At 40.6% G+C, this 22,470-nt stretch overlaps 1 protein-coding gene across 4 annotated transcripts in view; it reads right to left on the bottom strand.

Moving 5' to 3' along the window:
* Positions 1 to 17,075: 17,075 nt before the first annotated feature.
* The window catches only part of LOC108938650 (regulator of G-protein signaling 3-like), a 74,673-nt gene continuing 69,278 nt past the window's right edge, over positions 17,076 to 22,470 (bottom strand). For all 4 annotated transcript variants that reach the window (XM_029259557.1, XM_029259556.1, XM_018759447.2 and 1 more), the window contains 4 exons: positions 21,997 to 22,098; positions 19,772 to 19,833; positions 18,600 to 18,766; positions 17,076 to 18,291 (listed from right to left, as the gene is read on the bottom strand). In XM_029259557.1, the coding sequence (XP_029115390.1) occupies positions 18,094 to 18,291; positions 18,600 to 18,766; positions 19,772 to 19,833; positions 21,997 to 22,098 (529 nt within the window). In that variant the 3' untranslated portion in view covers positions 17,076 to 18,093. The remainder of the gene's footprint in view (positions 18,292 to 18,599; positions 18,767 to 19,771; positions 19,834 to 21,996; positions 22,099 to 22,470) is intronic.

Below are 22,470 nucleotides of genomic sequence, written 5' to 3'. Positions count from 1 at the left end.
GTTCCTAAGCTCATCAGCTGTATAAATGTGCAAGGATGCCAAGGAAACCACATGAGCATTGCTTAGAAATAAATTTTTAATAAGATCAACATTTACAAACATTAGGTTTTGGCATTGTGCAGTGAAGTAACTTTTATTCATACCAAATATGAAAAGTCCCTTCTTCCCCCAAATATATCTTCAGCTGCAGAATAATGCAATTACATTGTCAGAGGCATTAGTTTATGAGCAGCAGGGAAACGTTTTGCTCATTTTGAAGAGCACCTAAGTAGTACATCAAAATCCTGCATACTGAATCATCTTTTTCCACAGTACCATACATTGAACATGGTCAACTAAAAAAAAAAAAAGAAAAAAAAGGACATGTAAACATTTCTGAAAGAGCTTTGTTTTTTGTTTTTTTACTTTTAAAATTCATTTATCAGTTAAACGTATGAGAAACATTCTCATAGTTTTTCAATGGTGTGAGCAGTGATGATACACTTAGTTATACATGATCCATTTCTAAATTACAGTACTATGGTGCTTTGTCTGGATCATGCAGTTGCTCACAGTGGATGATGTGAAGCATTACTACTAAGAAAACTGACCCTTAAGGCAAGACCCTAATGTAGCAGCACATAAGGCTGAATAGAGACTTTCCCTGAAAAGACCTTGGGTAAAGCACACAATGATGCACAGAAACAGTAAACCAGAAGGGTCAAGGCTTTTATTAATTCACTATTTCTGTTGCTGCGATTTGTTGATTCGCTCTGGATGCAGTTTCACCAGAGGGCAAAAAATGGTTTAAAATTTTCAAGCGCTGTACATTTTTTCTTTGCTTTTTGTTCTCCACCGTTACATAAGTCGCTTTTACACGCACTCCCCGAGACAACGTAGCCTTGCAATTTCTGAGACATAGCCTCAATAGCAATAGCAGCCCACATAACTCGCACTCAGGCATTTCAGCTCAGACAAATGATGCTGTACTGTTATGCCGTTCACTTTATTTTGAACTTCTCCGTTTCGGAAGCCAGATTTGTCTACCATTTTTAATACACCTTTTCAGCTGTTCTTAATTCAGATGAGAAAAAAAGGACTCAAATCAGTTATGCCTTTAACACATTGATATTTACTGTTATATTCCTGTGGTCTCCAGTGTTAATATGACATACTGCACTTTTATGTAAAGACGATGGGAATTGGCCTTTACGTACCAGGTTCATCTCATTGTCGATGAAGAGGGCTAACAGGAAGCAAATACCTTGTTGGCTAAAGTGCCTAACTGGCAATTCATTAACACTCACAAAGAGAGGCCTCCGAAAATTGACCAAAATAAGAGCGACACAGAAAATCGAACGGTACTAGACATATCAGCTTTTCTAGGCAGATGAGAGCTGTCATTCGGAGAATATAATGAAGACTAAAAGGACAGGTTTGTAGGTTACCGTCCACGGTTGATTCATTAAACTGTGTGACAAACTGTCCAATATCCTGACAAATACTGCTTAAGGGGATACCATTTGTCCTTACTTTAATGTGCAATGAAGGATGACAGGCTTGGTCTTTTGACTAGAGGAATATGGATGAAACCACTGATGTTAGTGTATATTATCATTATACATTTAAGGTATGTTTATAAGCAAAGCCTTCCCCACATACTAATTCCGTAAGTAACAGAAGAGTCTCAAAACTCATTTCTGCTGTCCCCATTTCTCTAAAAACCTCTAGAAATATCTGTCAGTCCTTCACCCCATGCTACTTTTCATGTTCCCGTTTCTCTAGCCACGTTGTATCTCACTTCTATAGGGATCAGCCGAAAGCTTTGTTCTATGGCAACATCGGTACTGGGCAAACAAGTTGTGTTTCAGGAATGATGTGGCTATATCTAAGCCTTGTGTCTGTTACATAATCCACGTTTGTGTACTCCAGGTTGTATGTCACTTTGAAGGGAAATGTCTGCCAAATGCATAAATGTAATAATAATGCTGTACATTTTCGCTGAAGAAATTCAAATGAAATATTTTACTCAAGAATAAAGTAGCATGGTCTAGTCAGGGACATGTACGCATACATAAAAGTCTACTGTCAAGTAGGAAGTCAATTATTCATCTTGCTCACCCTTGAAATAAGCTCAGCATGGTACAGTAACTCAATTTTATATTCATCCAAAGGGAAGAAAGGCTTTAACGGAGTGATTTTGACATACAAAGAGAAAACCAAAATATGTTATATTTCTACCGTTTAATAATGAATTTTATGGTGCAGGTACTGTACGGAAGTTTGCCTGAGAACTATGTGTGTGCCTGTCTTTTTTTAGAAAACAAGTCTGATGCAATGTATTGAATATGTCTTCAAACTAAATCTTTTCTACTCTTCGACTAGACTAATATATACCTGGATCTTCATCAGTCTGCTGAAAACAACTCTGAAAGCTTTTTCTAAAGTACTCCCCCTTAAAAAATGATCTCACAGCCCATGTGTTTGAGAGCTTATCCATGCAATGTCTAAGAAACCTTATGTTGGACCTTTACACTAATTTTAACCTTTACACTTACACTTGACATTTTGTTCACAGCAAATGTCATTGTTACAGCCATGTTTTCCAGTCATTGAGCACCTGAGCTCAGACCTGGTCTAAATATTTACACAAGTTTCTATTTTAGGCACACCAGAGCTATCACTTTTTGATACCAGATACAGAACATTTCTGACACTGAGCAGCCAGTTTTGCACTGCTCTTCCATTACATCACCTCTACGTAGCTAATATGCCTCCATTTCTCACTGTAAAGGTCCGAATTAGGACTTGGATGCATATGTTTTGGAACATTTTAGTTTTCGTTCAGACTGTGAATGAAACTGCATGACAAATTGTGCCTGAAACATAGATGCTACTCCGTGACTTACCTGTACATAAAATATCTCAGTAATGCACCATACACAAAATGCACCATGAACCATTAAATTCTGTTAATGAAACTCCAAAACCTTGGCTAGAATACTTTTGTTACAGGACTTGAAACGATCTAAAGAAATAAAATGATGCAACTTATGTGGGTGTTTGGGCACTGTAGAAATAAAAAGCCCCTGACACATCTGACAGAGTCGAGGGAGCTCAACCAAGCAGGACCGCTTCAGCCAACAAACGGAGGGAGCAGCTGGGGCGATCACAACGGGGCAGAGCGGCAGCGAAGCGTGAGTTTCACTCTGGAATGTCCAGTCTGCAATGGTTTGCAGACCAGGGTCCATCCTCACACTGTTTCCAATTTATTCAGATTTACTATAAAAATAAATCAGTTCAATATGTTAGAAGCACCATGACTGAACAGTGAATTGCATTACGGGTGTAGAGAACATTTCTGCCAAATGCTTCTGTCTCCATGGTTACAAAACACCATAAAACAGAAGGAGAGAGGCTCTGCTCCTGGATTTAGAAACAAACTGATAACTTGTTGTTTAACATGATTTAATCATAAAACCATTTAGAATTTACTGAAAAAGGATGTGAGCTGATTATAACTGAAAGCTAAATTTTCGTTTATTTAAAGTAACTACATTATAGCCATGTGAATTTCTCTAGACCTACAAATAGTTTATGGCTTATGTCCTTATAATGTGTACGTGTTAATTTAATTGTATGTACATACACACACACACACACACACACACACACACACACACACACACACACACACTGTCCGAAACCGCTTGACCCAAGCGGGGTCACAACGAACTGGAGTCTAACCCTACAACACAGGGCGCAAGCCTGGAGGGGGAAGGGACACACCCAGGATGGGACGCCAGTCAATCACAAGGCACTTCAAGTGGGACTCAAACCCAGCCAAGCCTGCTGTGCCACCATGTCCCCATTCAATTGCACTTTTGTGCATTTAAAAAGTCATTTCAGAAGCTGTTGTGTCAACAAACTAAGCAGAGAGCTAGTAGACATCAGGTGTGTGGTCAAGGAGAGACGCAGCAGTGCGGTGGTGTAACATCTATCAGGATAAATACCATCCAAGAGAGTATGTCTGACAGCTCTCTCTCTTTTAGAAACACAAACACATACAATTACTCAATTGACCCGCGATCAGTGCTAGAACTCCCCCACAGTGTGCCCGAATTCAATCAGCAAATATCTCTGTGTTGCCTGCACCGTGTCTGCCTCCCCCACCGAAAAGGACGGGAGCCTCAACCGCGATGGGGAAGCAGAAAGCAGAGGCAACAGTGAGCAACCTGCTAGTTCAGAATTTAAACAAATGAACAAATAAATAAATAATTGGGCTCTTTGATAGACAACCAGAAGGAAAACACAGCTACTTATTTACAGTAAATATGTAATGACCTATCATCTCTCATACAAGTATAAAAGTGTACGTATTTAAAACTTCATAGCAAGCCAGCCTCCAGTTTCAGCCATCTAACTCCAAAGTGGACAACCTCTCCTTCACTATACCGCAACACCTCCCACAGACAAGATAGAAATAGAGACTTTGAATGCTTCGGTCCGCATTTGGTCATTTAAATATGCATGTGAAATGTACACTTTAATTTGCATTTGGGCAAACTCAGGGTACTATAATAAAAGAGAAAACATGTACTTAAAAAGCTCACAGCTTAGTGCCTATGTACGCGAGCCAAATTTCATCGAGATGTTTCTAGCTGCAGCACTTCAGTTTCATGCAGAGCAGGCCAGTGAAAGTAAGACAATTACACATTTCTTCCCTTAATGTCTGAGTAAACGGCGTGGTGGCACAGCGAATAGTGCTGTTATCTCACAGCGCCTAGGCAGCGTGAAGGGAGGTGGTTTTGATCCCTGCGCAGTCTGGGGATGTTTCCTCCGGGTGCTCTGGTTTCCTCCCACGGTCCAAAGACATGCTGTTTGGGTTCCCCCATAGTGAGTGAGTGACAGAGAGAGCGTGTTCCACTGATGTATGGATGAGTGACCCAGTGTAAGTAGTGTATCTAGCAGTGTAAGTCACCATGGTGAATAAGGTGTGTGGCCTCGTAACACTACATAGTGTTCATTGGAAGTTGCTTTGGAGAAAAGCATCTGCTAAATAAATGTAAGTAAGCAAACGGTCTTAAATTATAACGCTTTCTCATTTGAGCACAGGCCAGTTTTCAATAACGTGGCTAGACTAGCTTTATTAAGGGTTTTAAATTAGATTGCCTGAACAAATTTTATTTTGCTCTTGTTGCCATTTATAGTCAAAGTGTCATTTACTTTACAGCCGACCCAATTTATGCAACGTGGGAGACAGACTGGAACTCAGCTGTAGACTCTCAGAACTGCCAGTCCAAAGTAACCGAGACTTTTAAACTGTCCATGACACCAAGAAATCTGCCCATCTGCACTTTACGGCCATACGCGTTTGCTTTTAGTCACGCTTAAGTAATTGTAAGTACTGGCTTGTTATCCTGACTTTGGCCTAGTTTTAGATATTCTAATGCGGCACACAACACTGGAAAACACGCACCGTGACGATGATAGTGTTATCGGCTATTCCTTTTAAGATTTGTTTCCTCGCCTCAATACAACGAGCGTAATGGTTTCCGGTAAGAGAGGTAAGTCTCAGCCGGGTGAACGACAATGGGGCAGGGCGAAGGCCCGCTCTGGAAGGTTTTGAAGCCATAGTTTATGGACGACATCGGGAAATCCTGCGGGACCTGATGAGAACCCGCGACTATTAGATGAATAACAAACAAAGAACATTTTCCTCGTGCGACTTTGTCACTCGCTATCGGCAAATCGCTTGTCAAGGCCAGGGTCGTAGCAGTGCGGAACCTCTCCCGGAGGCCGCACAATGATAGGTTGGCGAAGGGTACGCCCCAGACAGGATGCGGGTCCATCGCAGCTCGCATAGCTCTTTCGAATCCATGATGTATGTGCGCTATAACAGGCCTTTGAGCGTGACACGGACTGCTGCAGTAAATCCCACGCTGTGGGTCACAAACTGGCCGCCGCCACCATTCACTTCCTCGGTAAGCGCCGCTTTTCCCACGCTAAAAGCAGCCCGCCACAGGCTTCAGGAAAATTATAGTGCTGGGGAGAGGGAAGGAGCTACACGCTTATTAGAGGCAGCCCACTGCTTTTTTTGGAAACCCACCGAAGCCACAGGCAGAAGCTCGCCCTTTCCTCCCGCCGCTGCAGTGCCAGCGTCGGGAGCGATAAGAGGTCGTCGCGCAGAAATGCTCGGCTCTTCGTTCCAACGACAAACCGCCGGCAGCCACCGTTTCCAGCCAGTCCTCATGCAAACCATAAGAATCCAATATGTACGGTCAAATTTCCAGAAATGACATTTTCGCGTTCTATTTTAAAACCCGACACCAGGGAACTTAATTTTAGCTTTTTTCAAATTCTGTCCAGTGTATCAGTGGACTATTCTCGCTAAAGCCAATGGCCACTTATGCGAGAATTCCTTCTCAATTGTTCCTTGGAATTTTTTTTTTCTCCCCTTGATGTGAAATATGGATTTTTCCACCGTTTCTTCAACATTTTGTTATTACATATGTAATAATACAAAAACATCTTCGTGCATGAGTTATCAATCCTGCAGTCCTTCACCTCCAAGAGAAAAGGACACACCTTGCCTCAACCCAAATACAAAAGCACAGCAATTTCCACCTTTGCTCAGTCTTCGAAACAAAGAGGTCTCAACAAAAGACAGGCCAGCATCATTGACATTCCAGAGTACTGGCTTTCCAAAACCATCATGCATGACATTGTTAGAACATAAACTTTACACAGTTTCTTTCAAGGTTGATGTTCTCTTCAAAGTATTTTTTCCTTTCTAAAAATGATTTTATCTTCTACCGGTCAGAAAGATATATATTGGAAACTGGATTTCATAGTTGTAAAAGCCTTAAGACTGGATTGAGAAACCAATGCACACCATTCGAGGCATTGTAATAAATATTGTTGTAGAGGATGCACTTCAAGAGGTTCTGTTAAACTGTATGGTAAGTAAGCAACCATGTCCAATCCTACATAGTTGAACTTACGGAGATTTTGTAGAAACCCAGTTGTGTTGCAAATTGTTATATTTATTCATGCAGCTAACACTTTTCTCCAAAGCAGCTTAAAATTATTGACTCATTTACACATGGAGGTAATTTTCCTGCAACAATTCAGGTTAAATACCTTGCCCAACGGTACTGAAGGAGGTTCAAACCTGTGACCTTTGGAACAAAGGGCAGCAGCTCTAATCAGTTGATCACTGCTCACCATTTAGTTCATAGAAATCCTTTAAAGACAGCCTTGGAAGCAGGAAATCACAGATATCTGTTATTGAATAACAATTTAACCAGCATATAATAGAGAAATTGTATTCACTGCCTGTAACTTTCAAATTTTTGTCTGTATAAGTTGTTTTTATTCACTTAGAATTCCTGACTCAAAGGTTTGGTGTTCATTCTGTCTAAAAGGCTAAAAGTATGTTTGCATTCATCCATGATTCAATACCAAAGAGACCATGAATGCAGTGAACACTGAGTATTTCCATGTTACATAATATGCCACATTGTGTCCAGGGACAAGCTCCTTAGGGTTATTATTTTTATATTTAAAAAAAAAAATACATATCACAGTATTACCTGCAGATGATACTGAGCTCCAGGACGAGGGTGAAATTGATTTATCACTCCATGATGAGTATGAGACGGGGAACAGCTTGTTGAATGACAGGTGTCACTAATTCACTAACAGTAATAAATCGGCAAAATATTGCACTCTATATTTCATGTCACCGCTTCCATTCAAACGTAATAATTGAAAGAAGATTCAGATAAATATTGTCGTAGAATCATCAAGAATTCGTATTGCTTAGCAACCACTGTAGCTACAAAAGAATTACAAGGCAGTACTTTTCCAAGCAGGTGCTTCTTAATAGACTCAATTAGGATTTTAACAAATTTCAGGTGAATGGGCAGAAATTACATTTTTCACCAGTTTCATCACAGAAAAATTGTAGCAAAGGATATTTATCTCATAGCTTTGTATTTATTCATGGATTATATGTGTACACATATGAGATACCTTTAAATTCTAGTAACTAAAAAAAATGAAAATTTATACATAGGGGTTGCAGTGGTGCAGTGGGTTGGACTGGGTCCTGCTCTCCAGTGGGTCAGGGGTTCGAGTCCCACTTGGGGTGCCTTGTGATGGACTGGCGTCCCGTCCTGGGTGTGTCCCCTCCCCCTCCGGCCTTATGCCCTGTGTTGCCGGGTAGGCTCCGGCTCCCTACAACCCCGTATGGGACGAGCGGTTCCGAAAATGTGTGCGTGTATTTGTACATAACACTGGAATGTGAGAGCCTGGCATCCACCAGAGGCAGCACAAGAAATATAACAAGTGAAACAGTGGAAAAAAATATAGTCTTCCATCTTCCTAATTATATCAATTAGACCATTTCTGCTTCCCCAATTCCGTATCTGCCAAAATGATGCAAATTTTCTACAGCGAATACTGCCTGTTCATCCTGACCTCCACATTCAGTGTCAAGTCAAGTGCCGGTAAATGCCTCACCTTGTTGTTTAGAGCCAGCTCTTCCGTGCATTCGGTTTCAATTCTGTGATGTATTCTCTTTTTTTTTTTTAAGAGAATGGGCAATATTTTTCTGATATTTTTCCCAAAGTTCTCTGAAACTGCAGACAGTAATGCCTATTAGAATGTTCATACATATAACTGACAATTTAATTAAAGTCTGGTGAAGCACAAAGGGTTAGAAAGTGCATATACTGAGAGCGGATGGAATTATATGTTTGTTATCTGTGTAACGAGTTGTCTTCTTCTGAATTGGTACATTTTGTCCAGTTCCAAATAGTTTCACATCCAAAATTATAAGTTTAGTGCCACATTAGCAGGTCCACAGTAAAGCAGTGCGAAGGACAGTTACTTGCAGGCATGAGTGTGAGGAATAAGTTGTTTTTGGTGACACTTTAGACCATAGTTTTGATTGAAAAACAGATTTTGAGGTTATGAGTGGATTGTTTTGAATAAAATGTGGCCTAACTAGCAGTAAGAAAAATAGTTTGGCTATTATACACTGTGTGTCGACTCTCGAACGCAAAACAAGTTGTCCTCTGCAAACAGCATGATCAGTACTAAAGGAATAAGAGCTGTAGGCAAGGTTGAATGCAATTTGGAAAGGGCTGAAAATGCCACAAATTGCCTCCTAACACAGATTAAGCTGAACGCTGATGGGGGAAGTTGTTTTTGCCGCTGTAGTAAATTTAATTGGCTCATTGCCAGATTACACCCAAAACTCCTTAACTCTTTTCATCTGCCTTTTAAGAAAATGGCATTTTAATTAAGATGATTCAAGTTTTCACTTTGCAAGCCAAATCAAATCCATCACAAAATAAACATTGCAGAAGGCAAATATGTCTGGACAAGGCATGCCTTCAAGGATGCGTTGTGACTTAATGTAAGACAAAAAACACACGTGCTAACATTTGCCCAAGCAAATCCCTGCATAAACTGATAACATAGGAAAGCATTCATTATAGCAGCACAACAAAATTTAGAGGTAAATGCATTTCTGTGTCTTGGTCTACATAATTAGTGCAGCACTTTAAATGGACAAAATGAATAAATGGGCTGTCTAGCTGACAAGTCTTCATTTTAGCTTCCATTTGAAAGGTCAAGAGGTCCAGTAGCTTCCCCTTTGGCCATTTTGAATATGCCAGCTTTGATTCATTTCTATAAGCAAACAGTTTCTTCTTTAGGGATTATAATATGCTGTAGTGTGTGTGGTAGTTATGGCCCTGTTGAACTAAATCACTGGGAAAGAAAAGGCGGCTCTTGAGGATTGTTTGTACACCAAGGCTGTGTAATGCCTTTAAAATGGAGCTTAAACTTCCCACTTAAGCAACAAGCCAGATGAAACCTGGATACCCAGACATGGCACAAATAGCTTGCTTCAAAGTAATATAGTTTTTCCTCCATCTGCTGACCTTTTCTTAATTACATTTATTTAGCAGACACTATTCTCAAAAGCAACTTCCAATGACCTCTATGTAGTATCACCAGCTCACACACCTTATTCACCATGGTGACTTACACTGCTAGATACACTACTTACACTGGGTCACTCATCTATACACCAGTGGAACAGACACACTCTGTGTCACTCACACACTATGGGGGAACCTGAACATCATGTCTTTGAACTGTGGGAGGAAACCCACACAGACACAGGGAGAACATGCAAACTCCACACAGACTGAGCAGGGATCGAACCCACATCCTCTCACACCACCCAGGCACTGTGGGAGAGCAGCACTACTCACTGTGCCACCATGCCACCCTATTTACACTTACATTTATTCATTTAGCAGATGCTTCTATCAAAAGTGATGTACATCTCAGCACACATTACAGAAGTACATTAGACCAACAGAGGGAGAGAGCTAGATGCAGACACACAATTCTTTAGTATGGTCAATGCCAATCAGCATACATTGCAATAGTAGCAGCATAGGGTTTTTTTCTTCTTTTTTTTTTAAACAGATAATGTAGTGCATGTTTATTATGTGTATAGGAGATCAGGGGAGAAGTGGGTACAAAAGAGATGTGTGGTGACATCCTTAAATGTTGCGAGAGATTCATCAGTTCTGAGCAAGTGAGGGAGGTCTCGCAACATTTATGATTTTTGACCAGCAATGGGCCTGAGGTGGCCAGAGGAGCATAGTAGACTGTCTGAAGTAGTCTGAAGCATACATAATGGTACTTCTCTGTTTCACTTTTCAACTATTTTTTTCTAATGCTCTGCTAGATTTTGAGGTATGTGTATTTATTTTTTAATCTTTACATACAAGTGGTCCCCAACTTACGATAGGGTTACATTCCGTGAAACCCATCGGAAGTCGAAAATGCATTTAATACACCTAATACATACTTCTGCGTGACAGACTGAGAGATGCGGATCGCTGCCTTTGCCCAGCATCACGAGAGAGTATCGCACCACATATCGTTTGCCCGGGAAAAAAAAAATCAAAATTCAAAGTACGGTTTCTACTGAATGTCTGTTGCCAGCTCATCATTATAAAGTTGAAAAATTGTAAGTTGAACCATAGTAAGTCAGGGACCACCATGGGGGGTGGGTGTGTGTGTGTGTGTGTGTGTCTTCTTCAAGCTCAGGTTCTCTAGCAGAGGCCTTGGAGTTTGAGGGTTCTGTGCAGGATCTCAGCTGTTCCTAGGAGTGCACTCTTCTGGACAGAGACTTCAGATGTTGTTCCCGGAATCTGCTGGAGCCACTCTCTCAGTTAGGGGGTCGCATTACTACTGGGACCACTCTGGACTTCACCTTCCACATCTGTTCCAGTTCTTCCTTCAGCCCTTGGTACTTCTCGATCTTCTCATGGGCCTTCTTTGTGATACTGCTGTCATTTGGGATTGCCCCATCTATCAGCTGGATAGAGCAGCTGGATGGCTTAGCGATACTGTCCCCACGTAGAACAAGAAATTCATGGGCACGGACTGAGAACATGGAGCTCATTCTGTGCTACTATATATACAGTATGCATATATACACATACTGTATATGTATGTATGTATATATGTGTGTGTATATATATTTATATATGCATGCATAGATAATGCAGTATATTTTGATGATAACTTTCCTCTGGAATGACAGTTTCCAAAAATAGATGTCTATGGGTGCATTCTGTCTTACAACTTGAGTCTTTCTTTACTGTTTTTATGTAGTGTGTTAAATTTGAATGGGAGCACTCTCACTTCTGAAAACAGAGCTGTCCAGTAAAAAAGTGTAACCTCAAATATTCAGTTCGTTAAACTACCCAGTCTCAGAAAAGAAACTGTGTGGTTAGAAATCATACCAGATGCAACTCTTAAGCACTGGAGCCATTGTATACTTCACTTATTTTCATTACTAATCATGTTCATAATCATTGTGCTTATAGGTCTATGTATTTGGCAATGGTAAGGACCATGAAATACCATCAGTCTTCTTACCTATTATTATTATAGGTAGGTTAAATGAAGAATTTATAGTATCAGCCTTACAAAGAATTATACCTATTGTCACACTGTTAATGTCAAATTGTCAGTATAAAATACTGATGGCTAGAACTAAGAGAGCAATTATCATGTTCATTCCTGAAAGTACCCATCTCCTGAAGAAACTGACTTTTTTTACATTCCATTTAATAGAAATGTAATTTGTTTCATGTAAAAAGTGTGTTACTGGAAAGGGGAGAACATCATTAACAACAACATTGTTACATATTTGTAACAAAAAAGTTGCACTGTCAAAAGCACTGAAAAATTAAACTACTGTAATACCAGAGGCTGGTCTGGGGTTCAAGTCTCGCTTGGGGTGCCTTGTGATGGACTGGCGTCCCGTCCTCGGTGTGTCCCCTCCCCCTCTAGCCTTACGCCCTGCGTTGCCGGATTAGGCTCTGGTTCATCACGGCCCCGCTTGGGACAGGGGGTTTCAGACAGTGTCTGTGTCTGTGTGTGTATCTGTTTGAGATACCAGAAAAATAAGTTGTACGAAGAAGTACAGAAATTGATTTTCCATAGCTTCAGTACAGCTGATCCTATTGTTTTGAGGATTTCATACAAAACATGTACATAAATTGTAATTATCAGTTTGCATTATATTTATGATATACTTTGTGAAGCAGTTGCTTAATTGTTACAATATATTAAGCAACTATCATGTACTGTTCAACTTTTTTTTGCTGAGAAATGGTTGTGAATGTCTTTATGATTCTTAGTTATGAAGCTTCTATCATTAATTTTCGTTCTGTTTCAGTCATACTTCTGTGAATCTTCACAGAAGAGCAAATGTCACGCATAGACATAAAAAGACATTCCACTGTCACACAATCGTTTATAATATTGTCATGTTGCTGTCTCATAGCAGCCGGATGCAGTTGGGCCGTTGTTTCCTTTAGGACCTTGCCTCTTTTTAGAGATAAGGAATAACTCCTCCACAAAGTGATCCTCCAATGTTCTTTGCCTGCACTGTTGCTTAGCTATACAGACAGGGCTACTTTCACACCGCTGGTGGCCTTTTGGAAAGCGCTGCCCCGTTTCCTGGAGTTACTGGAAACTTTTTCAAATAAGCCATGTCAGGCCGACCCCGCCCCGCCCAACTCTGGGGGATGACCGAAAGAATAAGATCGCGGATACAAGCGGCCGAAATGAGTTTTCTCCGCAGGGTGCTGGGACTCACTCTCCGTGACAGGGTGAGGAGTTCGGACATCCGGGAGGAGCTCAGAGTACAGCCGTTACTCCTTCACATTGAGAGGAGCCACTTGATGTGGTTCGGGCATCTGGTAAGGATGCCCCCTGGGCGCCTCCCTTTGGAGGTATACCAGGCACGGCCAACTGGGACGAGGCCCCGAGGTCGGCCCAGGACCCGCTGGAGGGATTATATCTCGCAGCTGGCCTGGGAACGGCTGGGGATCCCCCAGGTTGAGCTGGAGGAAGTTGCGGGGGGCCTCTCTGCTCTCCTTGCTGCCACCGCGACCCTTTTAGGACAAGTGGGACAGAAGATGGATGGATGGATGGATGGATGGATGGATGGATGGATGGATGGATGGATGGAGGCCGACCCCATCCTGTGCATCAATAGCAACTCTTACAGATGTAGCAACGGCTCGTTTTTTAACCACCTTGGCCTAAGCAACAACTAGTGTTGCCCCCCGTGTGGGAATGAAATTTCCTCCAGAAAAGGAGATGTGGCGTTTTAATTGCTGCCCAGTTATGATGCGGTACAACGCTACGGTCTTTCTATACATCACTCGTCCGTGCTGACGTAAAACTCAGCACGGTTTACGCTGCGCATTAGCCGCTTCCTGTCTTTGTGTTAGACAGGCTCAGATGGCTCACACTCAAGGCAAACTTAAACAATCCCCTCTCGACACCAACTCGCTCTCCCCACACGTCATCTGCCCAAACGCTGAGGTCACTGCGCTGCCAGGAAATAGTGCAGGAAAGGCTTGAAGTGAGGATATATCGCCTCCATCTTTGTGGTCTATGAACCACTTTGTGCGCAGGGAGGAAACGTAGCTTGTTAAACTTATTAGTTGCAAGAGCGTGTGAGTCACCGATGCCCCCTTCCCACACCACAATAAAACACATTTACTGTTATTGACAGCACTGTTAAACTCAACCTTCTGTAGTGTTTGTGACTGTTTGTCTTGGGTTCAAACATTACCAAGCTGATTGGAAAATAAAGCACTGAAAAAATTCAGGCACAGTACACATAGGATATATTGTACATACACTGACATTACGTGACATTTTCTGCAGCGTTTAACTGCATTTCATTTATATGAACAAACAAGATATTTCTCAGAATGCTTCACACAGAAATTTAGTCTTACGTGATCAAATTCTGTTGAGCAAATTACAATGCAATGTCCCCACATGATATTTTCCACTACTGAAGGACTACATTTATTCGTTTTAATAATGTGCTCACACTTTGTTCTGCTTTACAGAGACTGTGGGAATGTTTCTTGCCGGCAGCATGAATTCCCCTCTTAAAACAGCATAAGGCCGAGCAATCTTGAAAGATTCAGTCAGCGTGTGCTTTGGAATCCCGTGGATTAAATTAGAGAAAGCTGTCATTTTTGGACAGTAATTACAGACTGTAGAAGCTTGTATCAGAACCATAAGACTTATCAACCATATTGCCAAGTTAAGAGAAGAATGGTCTATTTTGGGCTGAATTTTTTTATATTTTCTTCTTACAATGCATAAGAGTCATAGACTATGCACATAAAATCTTATTCCACAACAATACAGTGTTATTTACATTAGCATAACAATTACATTTATGGATTTAGCAGATGCTTTTCTCCAAAGCGACATACATCTCATAGAAATACAATGTGTACGTTACATTAGCAGAAAGAGACTTGGATGCAGACATGTGATTCTCAAGTACAGTTATTTAGTTTCTTTCCACCATGTGAACCAATGTTCATCACACGAGTAGCTGCATAAAACTTTATCCTAATAATATTTAATACATAAACATTTACGGTATGATACATTACAGGAGTAGCTGCATGAAGGTTTCTCCGTTGTTTAACAGGCATGATCTCAAAGATATAGAGCATCAACATTTACACATTACATGAACTTAAGAGATCATGGGCAAAGTGAGTCTGGAGAGGTGAGTTTTAAGACTCTTTTTAAATGTAGACAGAGACTCAGCAGTTCTCGGGGGGGAGGGACGGGGGTTCATTCTGCCACAGCAGAGCCAGAACCAAGAACCTTTGTACTTTACCTTTCATGTGTGGGACCACGAAGCAGGAAGATGTGGAAGAGGGTAGCAGTCTAGTTGGGGTGTAGATTGAGAACAGTAAGAAGGCCCAGTACCAAGCCCTGCGGGGACACCAGTTGGGAGAGGGAGAGGATAAGAATGGGAGCCCCACCAGACCACTTGATAGAATCTGTCTGATAGGCCGGACTCAAACCATTTCAGTGCTGTTCCTTCAATGCCAAGCTGACCAAGAGAGGAGAGTAGAATGTGGTGGTTGACAGTGTTGAATGCTGCAGACAGGTCGAGGAGGATGAGGACCAAGGAGAAGGAGGCTGCTCTAGCTGACTGGAGAGCATCAGACACCACCAGGAGTGCTGTCTTGGTGGAGTGACCAACTTTGAATCCAGACTGACATCTGTCAAGAAGATGGTTCCTGGTGAGAAATTCAGATAGTTGACCACAGGCTGCCCATTATAGAGTTTTTAACAGAAAAGGGAGGGCTTATATCTTATTTACTCACTGTTATCTTCCAGTAACCACTGTACATCTGAGACATATCAATTCAGTTCAATTTTTTATAGGGCGCTCTTTTCAATGCAGTGACATAGAGAGAGACAGAAAGAGAGCCACTGCTTAACATATAATAAAGTACAAGGTTATTACACTAAGTAACTGCAAAAACAGGCAAAGCAGGGGAAGGAAGTTGTTAAACATAAAAGGGGAGAGAAAGACCCAGAGAAAGATGAAATTGATGAGCAAAAGGAAACGGGGAGAGTTAGCGTAGTTGGTTTAGGGCAATGCTGAATGTAGAAAGCAAAAGGTAGCCAGCCAAGGAGTTTTCATATTTTGCTGCTATATTTATGCAGAATAAAAAGTGTGCTAGAACTGCCAGAAATCCCAACATTGCCTGAGGCGCAAATGCTGATAAGCTGAAAATCTAAAGCAAATGAAAGCTTTATGAAACAATGAACAATTAATGATTAAAGGCTTGTTCAATTCTTTACATGGTAGTGTAACACATCTAACTTGCCTATAAATAAGAAATACTGAATTCCACTTTGCATTATCTACGTTTACATTTATTTATTTAGCAGACGCTTTTCTCGAAAGCAACTTATAATGGATACTATGTAGTGTTATGAGCCCACACACCTTATTCACCGTGGTGACTTACACTGCTAGATACACTACTTACACTGGGTCACTCATCCATACATCAGTGGAACACACACACACTCTCTCTGTCACTCACAGAGAACTCTTTCTGTACTGGCTATATGAACTAAGTGTGAATTATGCAGTGAAAACAAACCAGACTGAAGAACGACATAACCAATCATTTTACTAGTTTATTCATCATTCGCAATGACAGAGTGTTTATTTTTGCTTGCTATCTTAGGAGATGCACTCAGTTGTAAACTGTGAAAAAGATGAAATATTTGCTAAAACTCCTTACTAGCAATGTATGACTAAGAAGAAGCAGTTTTCATCTGACCTTCCTGCTTTATAACAACACAGGTCATTTTATAGCTTTAAGTCTCATATTAACATAGATATGACTGTATTTGTCATGTCACATTTATTAAATTTTTACACTCGTTCAATGTCATATTAAACAAGAATGATATATACAACTTCAAATCCTAGCTGCCTGCTGCTAGGAAACTCTTAAAATCTAACTTTCTTCATAAATGTATGTGTTATATTATTTACATTGTTGATCAATCTTCAGACATAATTTCAACATAAAACTCATAAAATTAACACAAAGCTCTAATCATTGTCCAGCTAAAAAAAAAAATATATATATATTTTTAATATAAAACATATATATACTTTTTCCCCCCAAACAGAACAAAAATATTGCACTTGAAATTAGGACTATATTTAACTTGGCTTATAGTCATGGGAAGGGACAGCTATGAATAGAGAGCACTGATTTGAAGCAACCAGCATTGTGTCTAAATAAATAAGAAAACCTTAGTCCAGAAATCAAGAAACTGTTTTCTATATAAAGGACAAACCCTTAACAGTGTACCACTGTATCTGAGTGAGTGCAGGTTGAAACAACAACATAAGAAAAAAAAAAATTAAGATCAAGCTTGGAAGCTTCATAGTTGAGTGCCTTGATGTCCTGAGAATACTGCTTTGTCCAGTCTAGTCCTACCTAAGAAGAATTGCCTATTGGCTCCACAGAACATCTCAGTCTTTGGAGACAGGTTTCAGTTCCTTCTAAGATCCATCAGTGTGTGAAAATGGCAGCAAAAGACAGACCACTTTTGCTTTGCCTTTTTGGTCCATCCATCCATTGACCAGTGTCCATCCTGTTGCTCTGAGCACCACTCTGCTGATGCATACAAGGAGGGAAGAACCCCACTAAACAGAAAACTGAGGAGGGATTAGATGGGGATCATGCTATAGAAACTGCAGCTAATCTTTTTAAAAAGTAAGCTTGTTAATGTTTTCCAACATTTTTACAATGACTTGAAAAAATTATATAAATTGACAATATTGCATTTTTATTCATTTGTTGTACCTACTCTTCAAACAGGGTAAAAGAAGGACTAATTAGATCAAGGGAATGATCAAAACCAATGCAGGATTCCATGTCTGTGGGCTGAAAACCTCATCCCAGCTTTAGCTCAAATGGAAAAATTAAATATTATATTAATTGCAGAAAACTGAAGGCATACTGCCCCTCATCCAAATGGATCTCAGCTGACCTCCTCCTCTGGGGTTCTGATCCACTCAGTGTAAACAACGCAGAGCCCCTCCACACTCAGTAGCAGAAATCATAGAAAACTTGATGGAAAAGAAACTGAATTTGACAGCCATGAGTCTTTGTTCCCTTTTGCTCTGTGACCTTACGATGAGGAGGCAGACATGGAATTAGGCTTTTTTTGGTTAACCAAGTCCACGTAGAGTTCTGAGCGCAGGAAACGAGGATAGGAGTCCTTTTCCATGAGACCATATATCCTCTTCTGGGCAAGGTCAAAGCAACTGCATGTGATGTTCTGCAGGTTTTCCTTAGTGTGTTCCCTGGTGTACGAATCCAGGTTAACCTGGTAGGGGAAAAACGAGTATGAAAGTTATTGTTGCAGCAGTACAGCCAAAGCAAAACAAGTCCCTGATTCCGACCCACTTGAAATTTCCATTTCCATATTTTAAAATGAAAAACATCCACACAAAAACTAATCTGAAAGTCTAGTTTTTGGGTAATGTGTCTTTTCCAAGCATTCACCCTAACAGAATGCCCGCTTTATCTGTTGTCCTTTAATTGTATGCACCTTCATCATGGAGACATAACTATTACAGCCAAGTACAATCAAGTGTAATCCGTTTGATAGGAATTTTTAAAAAAAGTGCTTACCTCCTTGCAGGACTGTATAGCAATGTATTCTGAAAATATCTTTTTTGCTTTAGATGCCATTTTGGACTGTGATTTAATCTTCTTGTAGTCTTCACATGCCAGCCAGAATTCTAGATTCTCTTCACTGAACTCAGTTCGGAGGAAGGCTCTGAAAGCAGCCAGGCCATCTGATGGAGAAGGATGACGACAAAGCACAGTAATATTAAATCTATTTGTACCCACAATTTAGAAACATGCATCTGGAAGGAGATCGTGCTGGCAGGACATATGGGAAGATGGGAGAAGACAGACAAGACTGCATCAAGATCTGTAAAGAAACAGATCAGCTTTGGCTCTTAAAATTAAACTTCTATCTGCTGGCATTTTATTTACTCTACATATTTTGCCCAGATCAGAGATGGGCCTTCATCGTATAGTGATGAATAAGCAGAGACTTCCATTGCATACCAAGTCTATAACACATAGCCTAATCACGCAAATAATCAGACAACAGCGCCTAAAAAAAAAAGCACATGAAAGCATACAGTAGAAAATAGGCTTGAGGAAATTTTGAAACTTATGCATCAACAATTCCACATAGAGCACATCATCCAATTAAAGTCATAATGTACTGGCTTTTCCTTTTCTTTCAAGGCCAGAATTTATTCAGCTGAAATACTGAAACCAACTGCAGTATGTGGAGTAGGCAGAGTGAATGGTAATCTCCCCCTCCCACTCCTGTGCCGGATCCCTGTTTTCATGCCGACACCGGACTCCATCTTTCTGAGGGGTTAACGCTAGTCCCACAGGGAAGGGAATATTTCCTCACTCACTAAATGCAATCCTGTATAGAAGAGCTAAACTGAAGGCTAACGGAGTGTCACTTGTATGAAAAAATACAAAAATACAGTAGCTTTTTTTGTCCATGAAAGAAATGTAAAGATACGCAATATAGAGACGCAGATGTACCTTCAGAGAGATATTTGCAGATACATGCTTGTAATGAAACATACCAAACGAGAATACTTAGATAAGACAATACTTTAAAGGGCTAAAAATATGCAATGCTGAACCCTGACCACAAGATACCAAGTCTCTGAAAATGTGCATGAAGCAAAAATATGTGCAAAAAACACACCTCAGGGGAAAGAAAAAAAAAAAAAAAAAATCAGAAAAGTTAAAATTAAACTCACATTTGTGGACAAGCAGCTTATCGAGGGATTCCCCCCACCTCAGCGCCTCTTCTGGGGTGGGTCTGCAGATGAAAGCAGACCGGTTCTTTAACAAGCCCATGTCAGCCAGGTTTTTCATGGTGTGACCCATTCACAACACAATTGAGTCTCTTTGGCAACCTCCTGATTGTCTCACACTTTATCTCTCTACTGGCTCTCCTGTTCTGTCTGGATGCGAAGTGCACAGCCTTCCCCAGTCTCCTCTTATACACCCTCTGACGGGGTGTGGAGAAGGGTGGGAGGGGAGGAGAAAGGAGGAAAGAGGGGGGCATGGTGTGTGTGTGCGCACGCCTAAGTGGGCGTGTTCTTCTACTGCTCCGTTGTCTTTTTGTCTGTCCACCTTTCGAAATGAGCAACCTACAGTGTTCTGTCTATAAGGATTAAAATGTATATGGTCACTTCTTATATCTCCTTCTTTTCAAACCTCAGTCTCAGAACTCATCTAAGATTTTCGTCATGTCAGATTTTTTTTACATTATTTTGGCCAATGAATGTCTTCACATGATACTGTTTAAAATGTCAGCATTGTAAATATGATAATACTCAGTGAAATATACTTAGTACATAAAGCACATCTTAAAGTGATTTATGTGAAAAAGGTGAAATACCAAATAAAAAATACAACAGGTTTATGCTCTTAATACCCATTGCATCAAATCATGGCAAGAGCTAAGGATTAATATCTAAAACATCATCCTAATTCAAACACAGGGTTTTTACAGGTTTCGCCTACTATAAATAACTGATATTTTCATTCACTGGACCAGATACTTTCTTCATTTTAATCATATCATATTTATAGTTCAATAATTTGCTAAAAACATCATAATCTGATAAACCTTAAATAAGAACAAAATGATCATGAAAAAGCAAGAAAAATACCAAGAAATTCCCTTTAAAATGCTGAAGTATGAATAGCATTTTGTCTTGCTATTCGAGCTTCATTCTGTTAAATTAATTACCGAATTCCCCCCCCGAGATCAATAAAGTATCTATCTATGAAACATTTCAATATCTGTCAGATAAAGTGGAAATGTACTACTACTTTCTGAGTACTACGTGAAAAATCGAATTAAAACATCTGGCTTTCAAAATGATGACAAATACAGGAGGGTGAGACACAGTGGATGGGAAAATATGCATCATGATTGTAATTTATGAATTTAATATCTTTCTTGGACCATAGATCATGCCCTTCCTAATTGCAGCAACACCTACACTTCTCTCATCCATGACGACATTTATTTTAATTGCATAACGAGCCTTTAATTATATTGGCTATTGCATCTCATAACATCATTCAGAAAAGCAGATATCACAGAGGTAGGACACACAAAATGACGGGAAAAAAGCGAAGGATAACCATTTTGAAGGTTTTGAACAGTTTAGCATGACAGTAAACCAAGCTAGGCAGCTACACACCACTCTCCTGCAGAAAAACCACTGCTGAGTAATTCTGCCAGTTAATCTGTGTATGCTAGCATCAAGGTGCTAGAAGATGCTTGCCATCATATTTTTACAGACAAAAGTCAGCCAGCATCCTTGTTTGGGCCAAGGTGAACTCTGCCTGTTGACTTGTTGACACAGACCTCACAGGGAAATAAACTGTGGGATGCCTTTGCTAGGATGTGTCAGCATTCCAGTCTGGGACAGCAAAGGAGTCGTCATGCGAACGACCACCCCGCCACTGTAAATTTGATGTTATTGCAGGCAAAGTGGCTTCTGCGCTACTTATGAAAACTGCAAACTGTTTGGACTGATCAGAAATGCTACTTGTAAACAGGAGATTCCTTGGCTCATTTCTAGCCGCCAACAACACTCAAACAGACAAGGACATTGAAAAGGAAATGCTGATGAACAGCGTAAAATGCTGCTCGTTGCGTCAATAGCAGTCCTGCTTATGCCAGCATCACGATTAAAAAGTCAACACATTGAGGGGTATCAAAATTGACTAACATATTGCTGTGCTAGAGGCTCAAAACATACAAAAAGCAAGGCAGAAGAAGAACCAGTCTGAAACCACAGCACATGTCAAGCAAGCAGCCTTCCAAAGCGCACACACTTTCTCTTGTAGCTTACAGAGAGGCTGTCATGACAATCCTCTGCCATGCCTCCTGCCCACTTGTCTGCCTGTCTGCCTGCCAGGAGAGCTGAAAATCAGGGAGGAGGCGTGCAGACACACTTACTTGACTGACTTCATGGCTTTGTCCAGCTTGCAAGACGGGTTACTTCCGGGAGACTCATTGCGCTTTCTTAGAAACGTCAGCCGGTTCTTCATGTCTTTGGCCCTGAGAAAATCAATGAAAAAGACAAAATGATATTTCACAAAGATAAATCAAACAGATTGGTCAAATGAAAAAGCAGTATTAAATGAAACGTGGTGGGTTAAAAAGCAGATAAATAAATTCACTATGTACATTTTAGCATCCGATTGGTATTTCGGGTATGGTACAATTAGGATTTCTTGGACAAACTTGAGCAAAGTTGGTATATCTCTCTCTCTTGGTCTCTCTCTTTCTCTCACTCCCTCGCTCTCATTTTGCCTAGCTGGTCCTGAGTTCTGAGAGATACTGGAGCAGTACACTGGGAGGGGAAGAGACTCACTCCATACTGCAGCATCTCCTACAAAATCCCACCGCGCTCCCAGGTGCGTTACAGGA

This window comes from Scleropages formosus, chromosome 17 (assembly GCF_900964775.1).
Source record: "Scleropages formosus chromosome 17, fSclFor1.1, whole genome shotgun sequence".
NCBI lineage: Eukaryota > Metazoa > Chordata > Actinopteri > Osteoglossiformes > Osteoglossidae > Scleropages > Scleropages formosus.
This window is presented reverse-complemented; position numbering and strand designations above follow the sequence as displayed.